We start from the raw sequence: 13,948 nt of genomic DNA, 5'->3' as shown, positions 1-13,948 counted from the left end.
TCCATGATATCTGAGAAAAGGAATGTGTGCACGATACTGTTCTTTAAAGAGAGCGTTACCTTAATTACTAAATGAGTCAGCGGTATTTATCGAGTGCTTACTGTGTACACAGTACTAAAAAGTTGGGAGACTACAATACTGTGAAGTACTCACCCAAGTGCTTGGTACAGTGCTCCCCACATAGGAAAAACTCAGCAAATACTATTGATGCTGCTGATGATAATGCAGAGAGGGAGACAGACATGTAAAAAAAAAATGACAGATGTATATATGTACCCAAGTCCATAAGCAAATCAGAAGGGAGTGAGAATAGGGGAAGTGAAGGCTTAGTTGGGGAAAGCCTCATGGAGGAGATATGATTTTAGTAGGGCTTTGGGAGTGGGGAGAGCGGTGTCCTCCAGTATGAAGGCTGGAGGGGTAGGCCAGGGGTCGGTGGCGAGAAGAATGAGCTCGAGGTACGGTGAGTAGGTTCGAATTTGAGCTGTGAAGTGTGCTCTGAAGGATTGTAATAGTAAATCGGCAGGGTAAGGCAGGAGGGGGAGAGCCGATCGAATGCTTTAAAGCCGATGGTAAGGAGTTTCTTTCTGATGCAGAGCTGGATGGTCACTACCGGAGGTATTTGAGGGGTGGGGAGATCAGGACTGAGCTTTTCTCTTTTTATTTATTTATTATTATTATTTTTTTAAATGATCCGGGCAGCAGAGTTAAGTAGGGACTGGTGAGGGGAGAGACAGGAGGCAGGAAAGTCAGCGAGGAAACTGACGCAGTTGTTGAGGCAGGATAAGATGAATGCTTGGATGAGCATGGTAGCAGTTTGGATGGAAACGAAGGGTCTGATTCTCAAGATGTTCTGAAGGTAGAACTTCACAACATGTGGCTCAGTGGAAAGAGCTTGGGAGTCAGAGGTCATGGGTTCTAATCCCGGCTCTGCCGCTTGTCTGCTCTGTGACTTTGGGCAAGTCACTTAACTTCTCTGTGCCTGTTACCTCATCTGTAAAATGGGGATTAAGACTGTGAGCCCCACGTGGGAAAACCTGCTTACCTGGTAACTTCCCCAGTGCTTAGAACAGTGCTTTGCTCATAGTAAGCGCTTAACAAATCCCATTATTATTATTATAGAACAATCAGGATTTGGGGAATCAAAGGAGAGAGATGGGAGGAAGGCGATTTGTCTATCTTGGGTCTTAGCATTTGAGTATGGTTTATTGCTCTCTGAAATGATTTTGATTTTGTCTAGTCATTTAAACTGACTATTGTTATAAACAGCTAGGAAATCTATGTTGTTACTTTAGTAGCTACGGTTGTCGTGCATTGACTTTTGTGTGCTTAGCACTCTCCACATTCTAACAAAATCTAGTGGAAAATTTTACCAAATATCTTCCCGCCAAGTGGTGCAGGTGAAACGGGAGTTGTCTCTCCTCCTAACTCTCAGCTAATACAAACTTTGATTATTTGACTCCATTTTTAACTCCAGTCACAATTTTTCAAGTTTGGAAAGTTTTTAAATGATCTTCAGGAGATAATCTGTCTTGTTTTAAATACCAGAGGTTTTTACTTCAAAACAAATTTCCATAATTTAATGGTCTCAGTAATTCGTTTGAGCAAAACTTGTGCATATTTCTTTCCAACAGCCTTTCTGTGGTTTGGAGTCTCTTCACTCTGACAGGGTTGTGAGCATAGGCATAGCTGCATTGTGTGGTAGCCTCCCCGTGGGGGCTGCTAAATTGCTGTAAGGTTTACCCAGTGCTTAGTAAGCGCTTAACAAATGCCATTATTATCATTATTATTATTCACCCTCCATGACAGTCAGATCACGTAGGCATGCAGGAGGAAGATCGAGCGCCTGGTCCGTCTTGGGGACTCCTGGGAGCGCTTCTTCAGGAGGGCCAGGTTGGTGGAGAACCCTATTATGCCTTTGTTTTTAATCATATTTATTGAGCGCTTATCGTGTGCAAAGCACTGTACTAAGTGCTTGGGAGAGTACACTATAACATCAAACACATTCCCTTCCCACAACAAGCTCACAGTCTAGAGGGGGAGACAGGCATTGATTTAAATAAATGCATAAAAAAAATAAATTAAATAAATTACAGTTATATACATATGAGCCGTGGGGAAGGGAGAGGGGATGAATGAAGGAACAAGCATGAGTGGTGCAGAAGGGAGTGGGAGAAGAGGGGAGGAGGGCTCAGTCGGGGAAGGCTTTCTGGAGGAGATGTGTCTTCAATAAGGCCTTGAAGTGAGGGAGAGCAATTATCTGTCTGGTAGGAGGGAGGGCGTTCCAGGCCAAAGATAGGAGGTGGGTGAGAGGTCGGCGATGAGATCGAGGTACAGCGAGAAGGTTAGCACCAGAGGAACAAAGTTTTGGGCTGGGTTGATAGTAGGAGAGTAGCGAGGTGAGGTAAGAGGGGGCAAGGTGGTTAAGTGCTTTAAAGCCAATGGTGAGGAGTCTTTGCTTGATGTGGAGGTGGATGGGCAACCACTGGAATTTCTTGAACGTTTTTGAAGGGTAATGATTTGGGCAGCAGAATGGAGAATGGATTGGAGTGGAAAGTGGCAGGAGGCAGCGAGGTCAGCAAGGAGGCTGATACAGTAATCAAGGCGGGCTAATGTAAGTACTTGCATTAAGTGGTAGCACTGATCTGCCCCAAATCAAGATTTTTCAACCTGTTTCATAGGGATTTGGTAAAAAGTCATTAGTCAAAGTGCATCTGGTAGATGAACAGCAGATGTTATATTGCCAAATTTCTTGTACTGTACTCAGTTACCACCATTTGATCAGTAGAAAGAAGTTTGTGAAAAATGGATTGGACTTCAAAGTGGCTTCCCAAATATTTCTTTAAAATTGCATCCCTTAAGTGATTATATGATTTCCCTAAAATTAGCATAGCAAAGGGAAACTTGGAATTGGTGAAATTCTAAAGAGGGTATCTTTTTTTTCTGATTTGCTGTCCCTGTGATCAGTGTTTGAGACGAGAATCCAAGAAACTATCTGAAGTGCGTGGGACAAAGGTTCTTAGAAGGCCAGAGGGAGACCTTGTTCATTCTAGAAAAATGGAAGATAATTTCTTAATTTGAAAACATTAAATCCCATTCTGCACCAGGAAATTTCTACATATAACCAAAGATTTTGAGGAGCAGTGTTGCCTAGTGGAAAGAGCATGGGTGTGGGAGCCAAGAGCCCTGGGTTCTAATCCTGGTTCTGCCATTTGCCTGTTGTGAGACCTTTGGCAAGTCACTTAAGTTCTCTGTGCTTCAGTTTCCTCAGTTGTAAAATGAGGATTCAATATCTGTTCTCCATCCTACTTAGACTGCTTAGAACAGTGCTTCACATGTAGTAAGCACTTAGCAAATTCCATAATTATTATCAGCCACAAGCTGCTAAATGTCACCAAATCCAGTGTTACACAAATAAAGTAGAAAATCAAATCAAGAAATCAGTATGCCTTTTTGGAGATGGACAGCCCAATTGTGGTGACAAACACCTAACTAAGCATCTGCAGGTAGCATTCCACTTTTATATGGCCGTAGAATCTGGACCTTCCCCAGGAGGCATATATCCAGCGCTTAGAGCAGTGCTTGGCACGTAGTAAGCGCTTAACAAATGCCAGCATCATCATCATCATATCCAATTCGTGAAACATTTTTGTCAATACCATCTACAAACATCATGTGATCGGAGGAGATCATCAGCAGTTAAGCTGTTGATGATAAGCATCAAGGCAAAATAGAGTTTACCTTGGAAGAAAGTGGGTGACAGCGGGATACCCAAGCAACTGGAGTATTTGAAAGCTTGTAGAGATGAAATGGTATAAAGACATAGTGAAGAATGGTCTCAGACAATGTAGTGACAACACCAGCAACAACAACAAAAAAATTTGGAAAGTAGCAGTCAGGAGAGGGGTTACTCTCCTCAAACAGAAAAGTTGGGCAAACCTGAGACCATGAGGCAGATTCCACTACAAAGTGATAAATGTAACAGTGTGATAAGGAAGTATCTTGAAAGTTTGGACGGGATTATTGATCAGATTAGTCTTTCCAGTCCCATCCACACATCTTGATTGCGTTATACTGACAATAACTTCTTACTGAAAAACGAAGGACAATTTTACTGTCTTTACTTGAAGCTCCAGGACTGAGCTCACCTGTCTTCCTTGACGGGACACTCCACCGTACCATCACTTTCATCCTTCAATTTTTTCTTTGTTGACAGATCCAGAAGAGTAGTGTGGCCAGAGGAAAGAGCACAGGCCTGGAAGTGAGAGGACCTGGGTTTTAATCCCAGCTCCACCACATGACTACTGTGTGACCTTGGGCAAAACACTTCACTTCTCTGGGCCTCAGTTACCTCATTTGTAAAATGGGGATGAAGACTGTGAGCCCCATGTGGGATGTGGACGGTGTCCAACCTAATTAGCTCTTATCTGCCCTAGTTCTTAATACAGTGCCTGGTTCATAGAAATCCATAAAATCCAAGCCCAGCGAAAATCCGGACCGGTGAGTGGTTCGCGATCAGTGGTTAGGCACAGATCTGGGAGACCTTCAGGAAGGGCACAAATCCCCATCGACTTGAGTCGGTCCGTTGGATTGTCTGATGCCTGAAGGTTTGCCATCACATCCTTTGCCACCGGTATGAATCTGGATGGGGAAGGCATTCCTGTCTCCCACTCCCTTTCTCTGCTATCCCCTTACGTTGCTCTCCCTGCACGGAGAGGAAAGAGCCAAGAGTTTTTATGTCTTGTGCACACGCGCGTAGGCTATTATAGACCTGTGGTCGTCCACCATTGCTCTTCTCTCTCTGCCCATGAACTCAGAGGCAATCGCTCTAGAAGGGGCTGGTGCCGGGGGTAGAGAAAACGAGCCGGGATCCTCTTCCCCCTGGTGCCCCGAAGGTAACGGCAAGGATGGAAGGGAGACCGAGAGTGCGGAGCCACCGGAGACAAGTAAGAGTTCTGTGCTTTCCCCAGCAGCAGCAGACGTAGAAGTCCAGGACCCTCTGCTCCTTCCTCCCAATCCTCTAGGACTCGAGGTGAACCCCACCCATCCCCCCCGAGCCAGGAGTAACAGGAAAAGAGGTGAGTCAGGGCAGTGCCACCTTCCCGCTCTTCCTATCCTCACCCCTAAAAACAAACACATTCTGTAGGGTGGGAGATGGGTGAAAAGTGTCATGTCTGTCTGGTTCTTGTTCGTTTCAGAAAATGATCCCATTCCTCCCTCTTGGTCTTCTAAGCCAGCAGCCTCACCTTGCCGACAGCACTTTGGTGTTTTTCACATAGCCCCTTCAGGCTTTCACCTATTTCTTCCACGTCGGGCGACTTACTACGTGTATCCCACACAGCCCACTCAAGTGCAGGCTTGCTCGGCAACTTGGAGATGCACATGTGGGTAACCACAGCACCCTCATGCAGTCGTCAGAGGGCTGAAGCCTGTGATGCTGTCTTATTAAGTGTCACCTCGACTAATCGTATAACGAACATCTGGTAAATAACGAGCAGTCGAGGCATCTGCCCCCAATCGGCAAGATAAAATTAATATTTGTCATGCTCATCAGTTTTCACTCGTCTTCTGGATTGGTTTGCTGACCGATACTGGCCAGAAGAAGTCAATTTTCAATAACAATCGTCACGTCCTACATTAAGCACCAAAGTTGAAAAATATGAAAATATTTAGAGGAGGGTTTTTTGCTTGTTTGGAGAATGGTGTTTCTGAGCCAAGTTTTAGTTTGTAGTTCAATTTTCAAGAATTGTTCACCCTTTCTGATTATATCCCATCACTTTGTTGTAATCTACTGTTGAATCATAAAGGTCTAGTAGAGTGCTGTCTGCACTCAGTAAAGCTATTAATTGATTGATCACTCCGTATGTGTTCTAGGTACTTGTCACTGTTTCCTTTGCCAGCTCTGAAACCAGTAAACATCCAGAGCTGGTATTTTCCCCCCAGTCTTGTTGTGTTAATTTCATAAAACTTTTTTTTTTCTCATAGTATTTGTTAAGCGCTTACTATGTGCCAGGCACCGTACAAATCGCTGGGGTAGATACAAGCTAATCAGGTTGTCCAGTCCTGTCCCACCTAAGGTCTTAATCCCGAATTTGCAACTGAGGCATAGAGAAGTGAAGTGACTTGCTCAAGGTCACACAGCAGACAAACAGCAGAGCCGGGTTTAGAACCCAGGTCCTCCGACTGCCAGGCTCGAGCTCTTCCCAGTAGGTCATGCTGCTTCTCTCAGCACTGAGTGCCCTTTGGACTGCCAGAATGGCCTTACTGCAGAAAGGCAGTTCCTTTAGGTAAAGAAGTCATTCTAAATAAAAGATGAAAAGCCACAACTCTTCCCCTACCGGACTCTCTTCCTTAATCTGCTTGGCTTACCAAAAATATCCAAGCCTTTCTTGTTCATTGGATCATAAACCAAAGAAGGAATCACTTTCCTGCCGAGGATAAATCTTGAATTTGCATATTACGGGCCTTCAGCAAAAGAACTGGCCAAATGGCATAATTTGCTTCGTCAGCAGAGTTCTACTTAGACTGTCCCCCATGTGGGCAGGGATTGTGTCCAACCTGATGAACTTGTGTCTGCCCCAGTGCTGGGTATTCTACATTTACATTTTGGGCTTTTCTTTCACCTTTTATCACTTGGCTTAAACAATTCATGTTACCGTGAAGAAAACTCCCTGCCTTGAGCATCATTTTCTCAGGTCATTTCCTCTTCTAGCACAATTTATTAACCACAGTGCATATTAAGTGAAATCTTTTCCTTTATTAGCAACAGGAAATTAAAAAAAAAAGATGTTCACGAGTGGGCATTTCTTCCCTTTGGAAACATCTCAGAGTTCAGCAGTTATGACCCATGAGCTCCTTCCCTCTTTAACTTAAGTTCTTCTGAAGTCATCTTTAAGGTTTGACTGTTAATTTAGGTTTTTGGGGCATGCGGACTCTTTTTAATTCTTTATAACGCAAATCATTTTGGATATTGAAAACTCTGTTGGGGGATGGCCATTCTTGCAGTGTGTAAGAAAAGTTACTTTGCAAAGATCTGTTAAAAACTATGCAGAAAATTGTCCCTGATCCAGAAATACCACTGTAGAATGGGGCTTGATAGAATATTGTCATTTCAAAACTCTTTCCAGGTTCGTCTGCCTTTCTGGATGCATTAGCTGCCAATGGAGCAACCAATATACAAACATCTGTTACAGGCGTGACAGCCAGCAAAAGGAGGTTTATTGAGGACCGAAGAGACCAACCTTTTGACAAAAGGCTGCGTTTCAGTGTGCGACAAACTGAAAGTGCTTATCGATACAGGGACATTGTGGTTAGAAAGCAGGATGGCTTCACTCACATTCTGTTATCAACGAAATCTTCAGAGAATAATTCCCTAAACCCAGAGGTAAGTTGCCATTGGTTCAAAGAGAGAGGTTTTTAAGAGTCAGATTATTGAGGGTCTGGCACAGTGGAAAGAGCACAGGACTGAGAATCAGTGTGAACCTGGGTCCTAATCCTGGATCCGCCACTTGGCCTACAGTGAGACCTTGGGCAAGTTTTCTGGGCCTCATTGTCTTTATCTGTAAAATCGGGTTGCAATACCTGTTCACCTTCCCCCTTATGCTTTGAGCCCCTTGTGGGACAGGGACCGTGTCTGACCTGATGATCTTGTTTTTAGTCCAGCACTTAGTACAGTGCTTGGCACATAGCAAGTGCTTACAGTGTGCATAACAGCATTCTAAACCCTGGGAGAGAATGCACAAGTGGGACTAGACCCAGTCCCTCTCTCTAGGGTGGGGGACGACTGTCTCATTTGGGTGTGATCAAAAACCCTTTTTCTTCTTTTTCTGCCTGGCTGCCTAACTTTTGGCCATTAAACCACGGATTAAAATCGTCTATTTTCTTTTCTCATGTTACGATAGCAAGTTGCTAATAAAGCACTTTCTATTCCCAGAAGATTTCCCTCCGTCCCCTGAGCTTGGATCCCCTCCAATGGCTAGCCTTTCTGAGCTCTGCTGCCCTTCTCTCCGAGCGCTGTGGAATTTGCGGTCCGAGAGAGGTCCGCTGGCCATTCAGTCATCTCAGGATGGATGCAGAGTGGCAACAAAGGAGACTTAAGTTTAGTCAAAGCGGGGTTTTAAAGAACTACACAGTAACCGGCGGCGTCTTTCACGGGCCTGGTTTCCAATCAGCCTTGGGCCCGGACCCCTAAACGCATCTCACAAAACAACCTGGGGGAGAAGCAGCGTGGCCGAATGGAAAGTGAACGGGCCCGGGAGTCAGAGGACCTAAATTCTAATCCCGGCTCCACCATGTGTCTGCCGAGTGACCGTGGGCCAGACACTTAACTTCTCCTTGTCTGTGTTCCTTCATCTGCAGATTGGGGATTCAATCCTTGTTCTCCCTCCTGCTTAGACTCTGAGCCCCATGTGGGACCTGATGATCTCGTATCTACCCTGTCACTCAGGACCGTGCTTGTCACGTAGTGATCCCTTAACAAATACCACAGTTGTTACTGGGAACACAGGAAGTGGCGGGAATGGGGCTCATCCGTCTCTTTGAGAGGAGACTCTGCCGTTAGACACACCCGAACATTCTCAAGTAGCTTCTTGGCCAGCTAAAATGAAACCCTTCCACGGTTTTGTCATTTGACTTACGAATACGCCCCGTAATTTTGGTTGGTACCTTGAGCTTGGCGGCTTTAGCCGGTTAAAAGTGGAAAGGAATCGAAGTCACTTCTGTGAACTGGTTGCATCTGCCACCTTCTGTTCAAACTCAAAAATGCCTGTTCGCGCTGAATCTCGGAGGGGCCTGCCAAAGATCTTCAGGAAGTCCGGAGAGAGCCTGGAGAAACTGTTGCCCCGCTTACCAAATGGCATTCCCTTTTCTTTGCAGTGATTTCAAACGAACAGATAACTCACAAATGCTCAGAAGTCAAATCTGCAGTTAGCCGAGATTCTGCTCTTCGGAGAAATGTGGGAAATGTAGCTGAGGGCCTCCGTGTGGCGATTTCCAAATCTGTGTTTGGATTCTGATTTTCCCTTCTTTCCAAATTGCAGGTAATGAAGGAAGTTCAAAGTGCACTGAATACAGCCGCTGCGGACGACAGTAAACTCGTGTTGCTCAGTGCAGTGGGTAGCGTCTTCTGCTGTGGTCTTGATTTCATTTATTTTATACGGCGTCTGACAGATGACAGAAAAAGAGAAAGCACGAAAATGGCGGAAGCCATTAGGTACGTAAAACTAGCCGTCATTCCTTTAAGTGTGTGATGGTTTTCTTGTGCCCGTTCACTTTCTCATCTGGTTAGCGTGACTAAATAAGGTCCAAAATGTTCATCTGGTTAATGCATTACTGCCCACTGAATGTGCCTCGAAGTAAAATTCATTAAAGCAGCAGACTTTTCTGCTCCCCAGCATTAGATCATTTTACCTGTTGGAGGTTTACAGCTATTTCTCATTCCACGGAAAGTTTAGTTGTGCTATTTGGTTGGTGTGTTTAGCTTGGTCCAGAATTTGTGTCTCTGCTCTCTCATGACAGATGTCATTAATTTGCGTATGGATGAATTCCATTGCCAAGCTTGTATGGGACCTACTGTTTTGCAAAGTGTCACGTGACCCAGCTTAGACAATGAGGACCATTTCATTTTTATTCATTTTTTGAAATTGGAGAAACAGCTAATCGCATGGGTCTTCCAAAGATTCCAAATACAGAAACCATTGTCAGACACAGAATTCTGGCTAAACTTTTATTAAACGTAATTGCTTAAAATGTTCCTGCCGCTTAAAAGAGGGGCTAATAACACACTCCTACTTCTATTGTTTAACTTTTCTGGCAGTCGATGGTCAGGTTGCCTCATCCCACGGTACCCTGACATGCCAGTGCAAACATTTTCCCCACTCAGCGGAACTGCAATATCTAAAAGTGTCAACACAGACCCCTTATTTCATTCATGTAAAAATTATGGCCCAAAGTCTGAGCAGACTCCTTATAGTCAACTGAATGGTGGACCCTTGTGGGTCACCCTGTGAGGAAATGAGGAACTCATCTTTTCAGGCTAGTGTCTAGTTTTCACAGTCCTTATGATAAGACTTACCGTGAAACAATTTGTCTGTCTTCAGCTTGTCTTTGTGTGTGTGTGTGTGTGTGTGTGTGTGTGATTCTTTAAGAGTGGAAAAGAGTGCTGATTGTAGTAAGGAAGGTGTGTAAGAGGGGGAGGTTAGCCGAGCTGCAGGTTTTACAGCTACTTGGTCTCAAAACGCACCCTCTTCAGAAATTTGCAGTGAGCTATGTGCTTATCAGCTCTGCTTTAAAATTTAAAAAGAGCAAAGACTGTAATTGCACCTAGAAGTTTGTCGATTTTTCCCTAAAGCCTTCTCCAGTTTTCTTCCTTTCCCTTTGTGCCTATGATCATCTAGGTGCTGCCTAACATAACTCTCCACAGTGCTGAAATGAGAATGTCTAGCAGTAGGAAACCAGAGAGAGCGTGGACTAATGGAGATTTCAGATGAGCTTAATTGGTTGAGCGGGTCTTTGCTTTCCTAGAGAGTTGACCAAGTTACCATCTGGGGAGTAATATTGGCTTGGCTTGGCTTGGCGCAGTGCTTGGCACCTAGTTAGTGCATAATAATAGGTTTTCCAAGCAAGAGATGACCTGAATTCCTGTTACCCATCATCATCAGTTGAAAAAGGTTATAGGGTCAGGGTGGTGAAGCGTGGCTTAGTGGAAAGAGCACGGTCTTGGGAGTCAGAGGACGTGGGTTATAATCCCGGCTCCGCCACTTGTCAGCTGTGTGACTTTGGGCAAGTCACTTAACTTCTCTGTGCCTCAAGTTACTTCATCTGTCAAATGGGGATTAAGGCTGTGAGCCCCGCATGGGACAACCCGATTACCTTGCATCTACCCCAGCGCTTAGAACAGTGCTTGGCACATAGTAAGCGCTTAACAGATACCGTCATTATTATTATTATTATTCCAAAAAATTCCTCTGGCATCCTTTGTTTCTCTAAGATCTATCCCTTTTAGATGTAGAATATCGTGCTCTTTTCCATTTGAAGCAGAGGGGGGAGAGTTCGCTTGTGACAGTTTCAACATTTCTCCATAGAGTTAGCCTAGTGACCTCTGATGGTGTTATTACATTTTAAGCATTCATCTACCCTCTGTATATCAGAGAAACAATTTCAGCAGTCGCCTCTTCAAGAGCATTGAAGAACAGCACAGAGCATTTATTTCAGTGTGCCACTGACCCAGAATGCTCCAAGGGCTTCAGAACTGAAGTAGTTTCAGGAAAGTTGTCTACACTTATCTCAAGAGCTTATTTCAAAGGTTGTCGGTCTCTCTCAGTATCATGGTATCATTAAAACCCAGTGTGATCTTTCGAACAATGCCTCGGGCTCTCTCATTTAGGAATCCTTCTCTGTGCAAACACGGATCCATGTGAATGAGTTAATTCTCCCTGAATGAAAAGATCGGGGAAACCAAAGGGAAGCATAACTCAGACAGGCTGCACTGACAGCGGGGAGCCTGTGAAGAATTGTAGCTGAAGCTAATAAAATTTGGACTCTAGCGACCAGGCACAGCCACCCCGCTGACTTGGCTTAGAGAGTGAGAGAAAGAACTAGTTAAGGCATGTCAGGCTTAGCCTCCTGAACGGTTTTTGATTATCCAGAGCGGGTTCTCAGTTGTGTATACTCTGTGAAGTGAGTTTCTGCTGCAGTGGAAATTAACATGCAGAAGAGCCCAACTGATGAATGTGGTTTTCTGTGTTGATAGCGACCGTTGGATTTGGTGTCCAAACTGTGTCCAACCCGTTTTGCTTGTGTCCACCCCAGCGTCTAGTGCAGTGCCTGTCACATAGTAAATGCTTAACAAATACTATTATTAGTATTATTATGTTTATTTGATCTATCATGTGATCAAGAGTTACCTGTGCCTAAAAGAAACCACCTTGTATTGAGGAATTTGCATTTCTTGGAGAACTCATCGCTCCCGTGGCTTCAGTTACCATCCATCTCAATGCAGATGGTTCCCAAATCTACATCTCATTCATTGTCATATTTATTGAGCACTTACTGTGTGCAGAGCACTGTACTAAGCGCTTAAGGTCTCCAGCCCTGACCTCTCTCCTCCCTTACAATCTCGCATTTCCTCCTGCCCTCAAGACATATCTACTTGGACGTACCACCGACACCTCAAATTAAACAGGTCCAAAACTGAACTCCTTATCTTCCCACCCAAACCCTGCCCTCCCCCTGCCTTTCCCATCACTGTAGACAACGCCACTATCTTCCCCATCTCACAACCCCCTAATCTTGGCATCGTCCTCGACTCATCCCTCTCATTCCACCCATACGTTCAGTCTGTCACCAAATCCCGTCGGTTCTACCTTCACAACAGGGCTAAAATTCGCCCTTTCCTCTCCATCCAAACTGCTACCATGCTGATCCAAGTACTTATCCTACCCCGCCTCGACTGCCGCGTCTGCCTCCTCGCTGACCTACCGGCCTCCTGTCTCTCCCCACTCCAATCCATACTTCACTCTGCTGCATGGATTATTTTTCAGCTAAAACGTTCAGTCCATGTCTTCCCACTCCTCAAGAACCTCCAGTGACTGCCCGTCCACCTCCACATCAAACAGACACTCCTTTCCATCAACTTTAAAGCACTCAGTCGACTTGCCCCATTCCTACCTCACTAACCTCGCACTGCAACCCAGCCCGCACACTCTGCTTCTCTAGTGCCAGCCTACTCACTGTGCCCCAATCTCATCTATCTCGTCGCCAGCCCTTTCCCCACATCCTCCCCCTAGCCTGGAACTCCCCCCCTCCATATACGCCAGACTATCTTTAAATTATATTTTTAAAAATTACTTATTCGTGTTAATGTCTGTCTCCCCCTCTGGACTGTAAGCCTGTCATGGGCAGGGAACATATCTGCTAATTCTGTTGTACTCTGAGTGCTTAGTAGGGTGCTCTGCACATAGTAAGCGCTCAATAAATACCATTGATTGATTGATTTTTCTCTGCCCATCTGGTCAGGCTCAGGACAACTACTTCCCTGATGGCTTCCAAGCCCTTGGGGTTTAGGGAAGCAGCATAGCCCAGTGGAAAGAGCACAAGCCTAAGAGTCAGAGGGCCTGGGTTCTAATTCCTGCTCCGCCACTCACCTGCTGTGTGACCTTAGGCAAGTCACTTCTCTGGGCCTCAGTTAACACATCTGTAAAATTGGGATTAAGACTGTGAGCCCTATGTGGGAGAGGGACTGTGTCCAACCTGATTTTCTTTTGTTTACCCCGGGACTCAGTTCAGTACCTGGTGCACAGAAAATGCTTAAAGGGTACCATTAAAAAAAAAAAAAGCCACCATTCATCTGCACCATTAGGTAACTCCCAGAAGTGACTGGTTTTAGGTTGAATGAATGTGGAGACTTTTATGGGCTGTTGTGTATCTAGCACGAACAAAGGCAGTGTCTAGGCAGGGGCCGACCACCATTTGCAGAAGAGCCAAATGTAACGATACCTTTTGAGCTGTACAGTTTACGGCCCCTCGCGTGCCATGTGGCTGCCGTTACATCACGCAGCATGCGATGTGAGGACGTTATTCCAGCACATGGGTTGGTTCGTAGAAACAGCCGTTGGTACCACCATCTTCTCTTTGTGGGCAGCAAGGTCGGCGGGGTCTTTGATCTGACTGAACGTGTGTAGACAGGGCCGCAGATCCGGAGGCCCCCCCAGACACACTGGTGGTGCCCCCATCCAAATCATTGAGGTGCACCTTGTTCTGTAAAGCAGTTGCTTGAAATAGGAAGAAGGTGCACCATTCCCAAGAAATCAAGTCCCAAGAACAGCCAACACAGTGCCCAGTCTGACTTCCCACCGATAGCAAGCTCACATCTCCCGGCGAGACTGACAGTGATCCCCTCCAGAACTGGGGAGTGACGTCACAAAAGAAAACCCCCAACTCTCAGCCTCGCCAA

General features: G+C 45.3%; 1 protein-coding gene and 1 long non-coding RNA gene across 4 annotated transcripts in view; one reads left to right on the top strand and one right to left on the bottom strand.

Annotated features, from left to right (window-relative positions):
* The window catches only part of CDYL (chromodomain Y like), a 155,890-nt gene that overhangs the window by 129,613 nt on the left and 12,329 nt on the right, over nucleotides 1–13,948 (top strand). For 2 of the 3 annotated variants that reach the window (XM_038770408.1, XM_038770407.1), the window contains exons 3-4: nucleotides 7,125–7,381; nucleotides 9,036–9,208. In XM_038770408.1, coding sequence (XP_038626336.1) covers nucleotides 7,125–7,381; nucleotides 9,036–9,208 — 430 coding nt within the window. Of the gene's footprint in view, nucleotides 1–4,970; nucleotides 5,076–7,124; nucleotides 7,382–9,035; nucleotides 9,209–13,948 lie in introns of all 3 variants that reach the window. The other variant, XM_038770409.1, reaches the window with a different exon arrangement.
* On the bottom strand, nucleotides 4,122–13,817 carry LOC119948884. Its single transcript, XR_005457054.1, has 3 exons — nucleotides 13,492–13,817; nucleotides 8,662–9,158; nucleotides 4,122–4,252 (listed from the first exon to the last, which is right to left on the bottom strand). It is a non-coding gene; the product is annotated as an uncharacterized LOC119948884 (long non-coding RNA).

The sequence above is a fragment of the Tachyglossus aculeatus genome, chromosome X3 (genome assembly GCF_015852505.1).
Source record: "Tachyglossus aculeatus isolate mTacAcu1 chromosome X3, mTacAcu1.pri, whole genome shotgun sequence".
Classification (NCBI taxonomy): domain Eukaryota; kingdom Metazoa; phylum Chordata; class Mammalia; order Monotremata; family Tachyglossidae; genus Tachyglossus; species Tachyglossus aculeatus.
The sequence above is the reverse complement of the archived record's forward strand: the minus strand, read 5'-3'. Positions and strand labels throughout refer to the sequence as shown.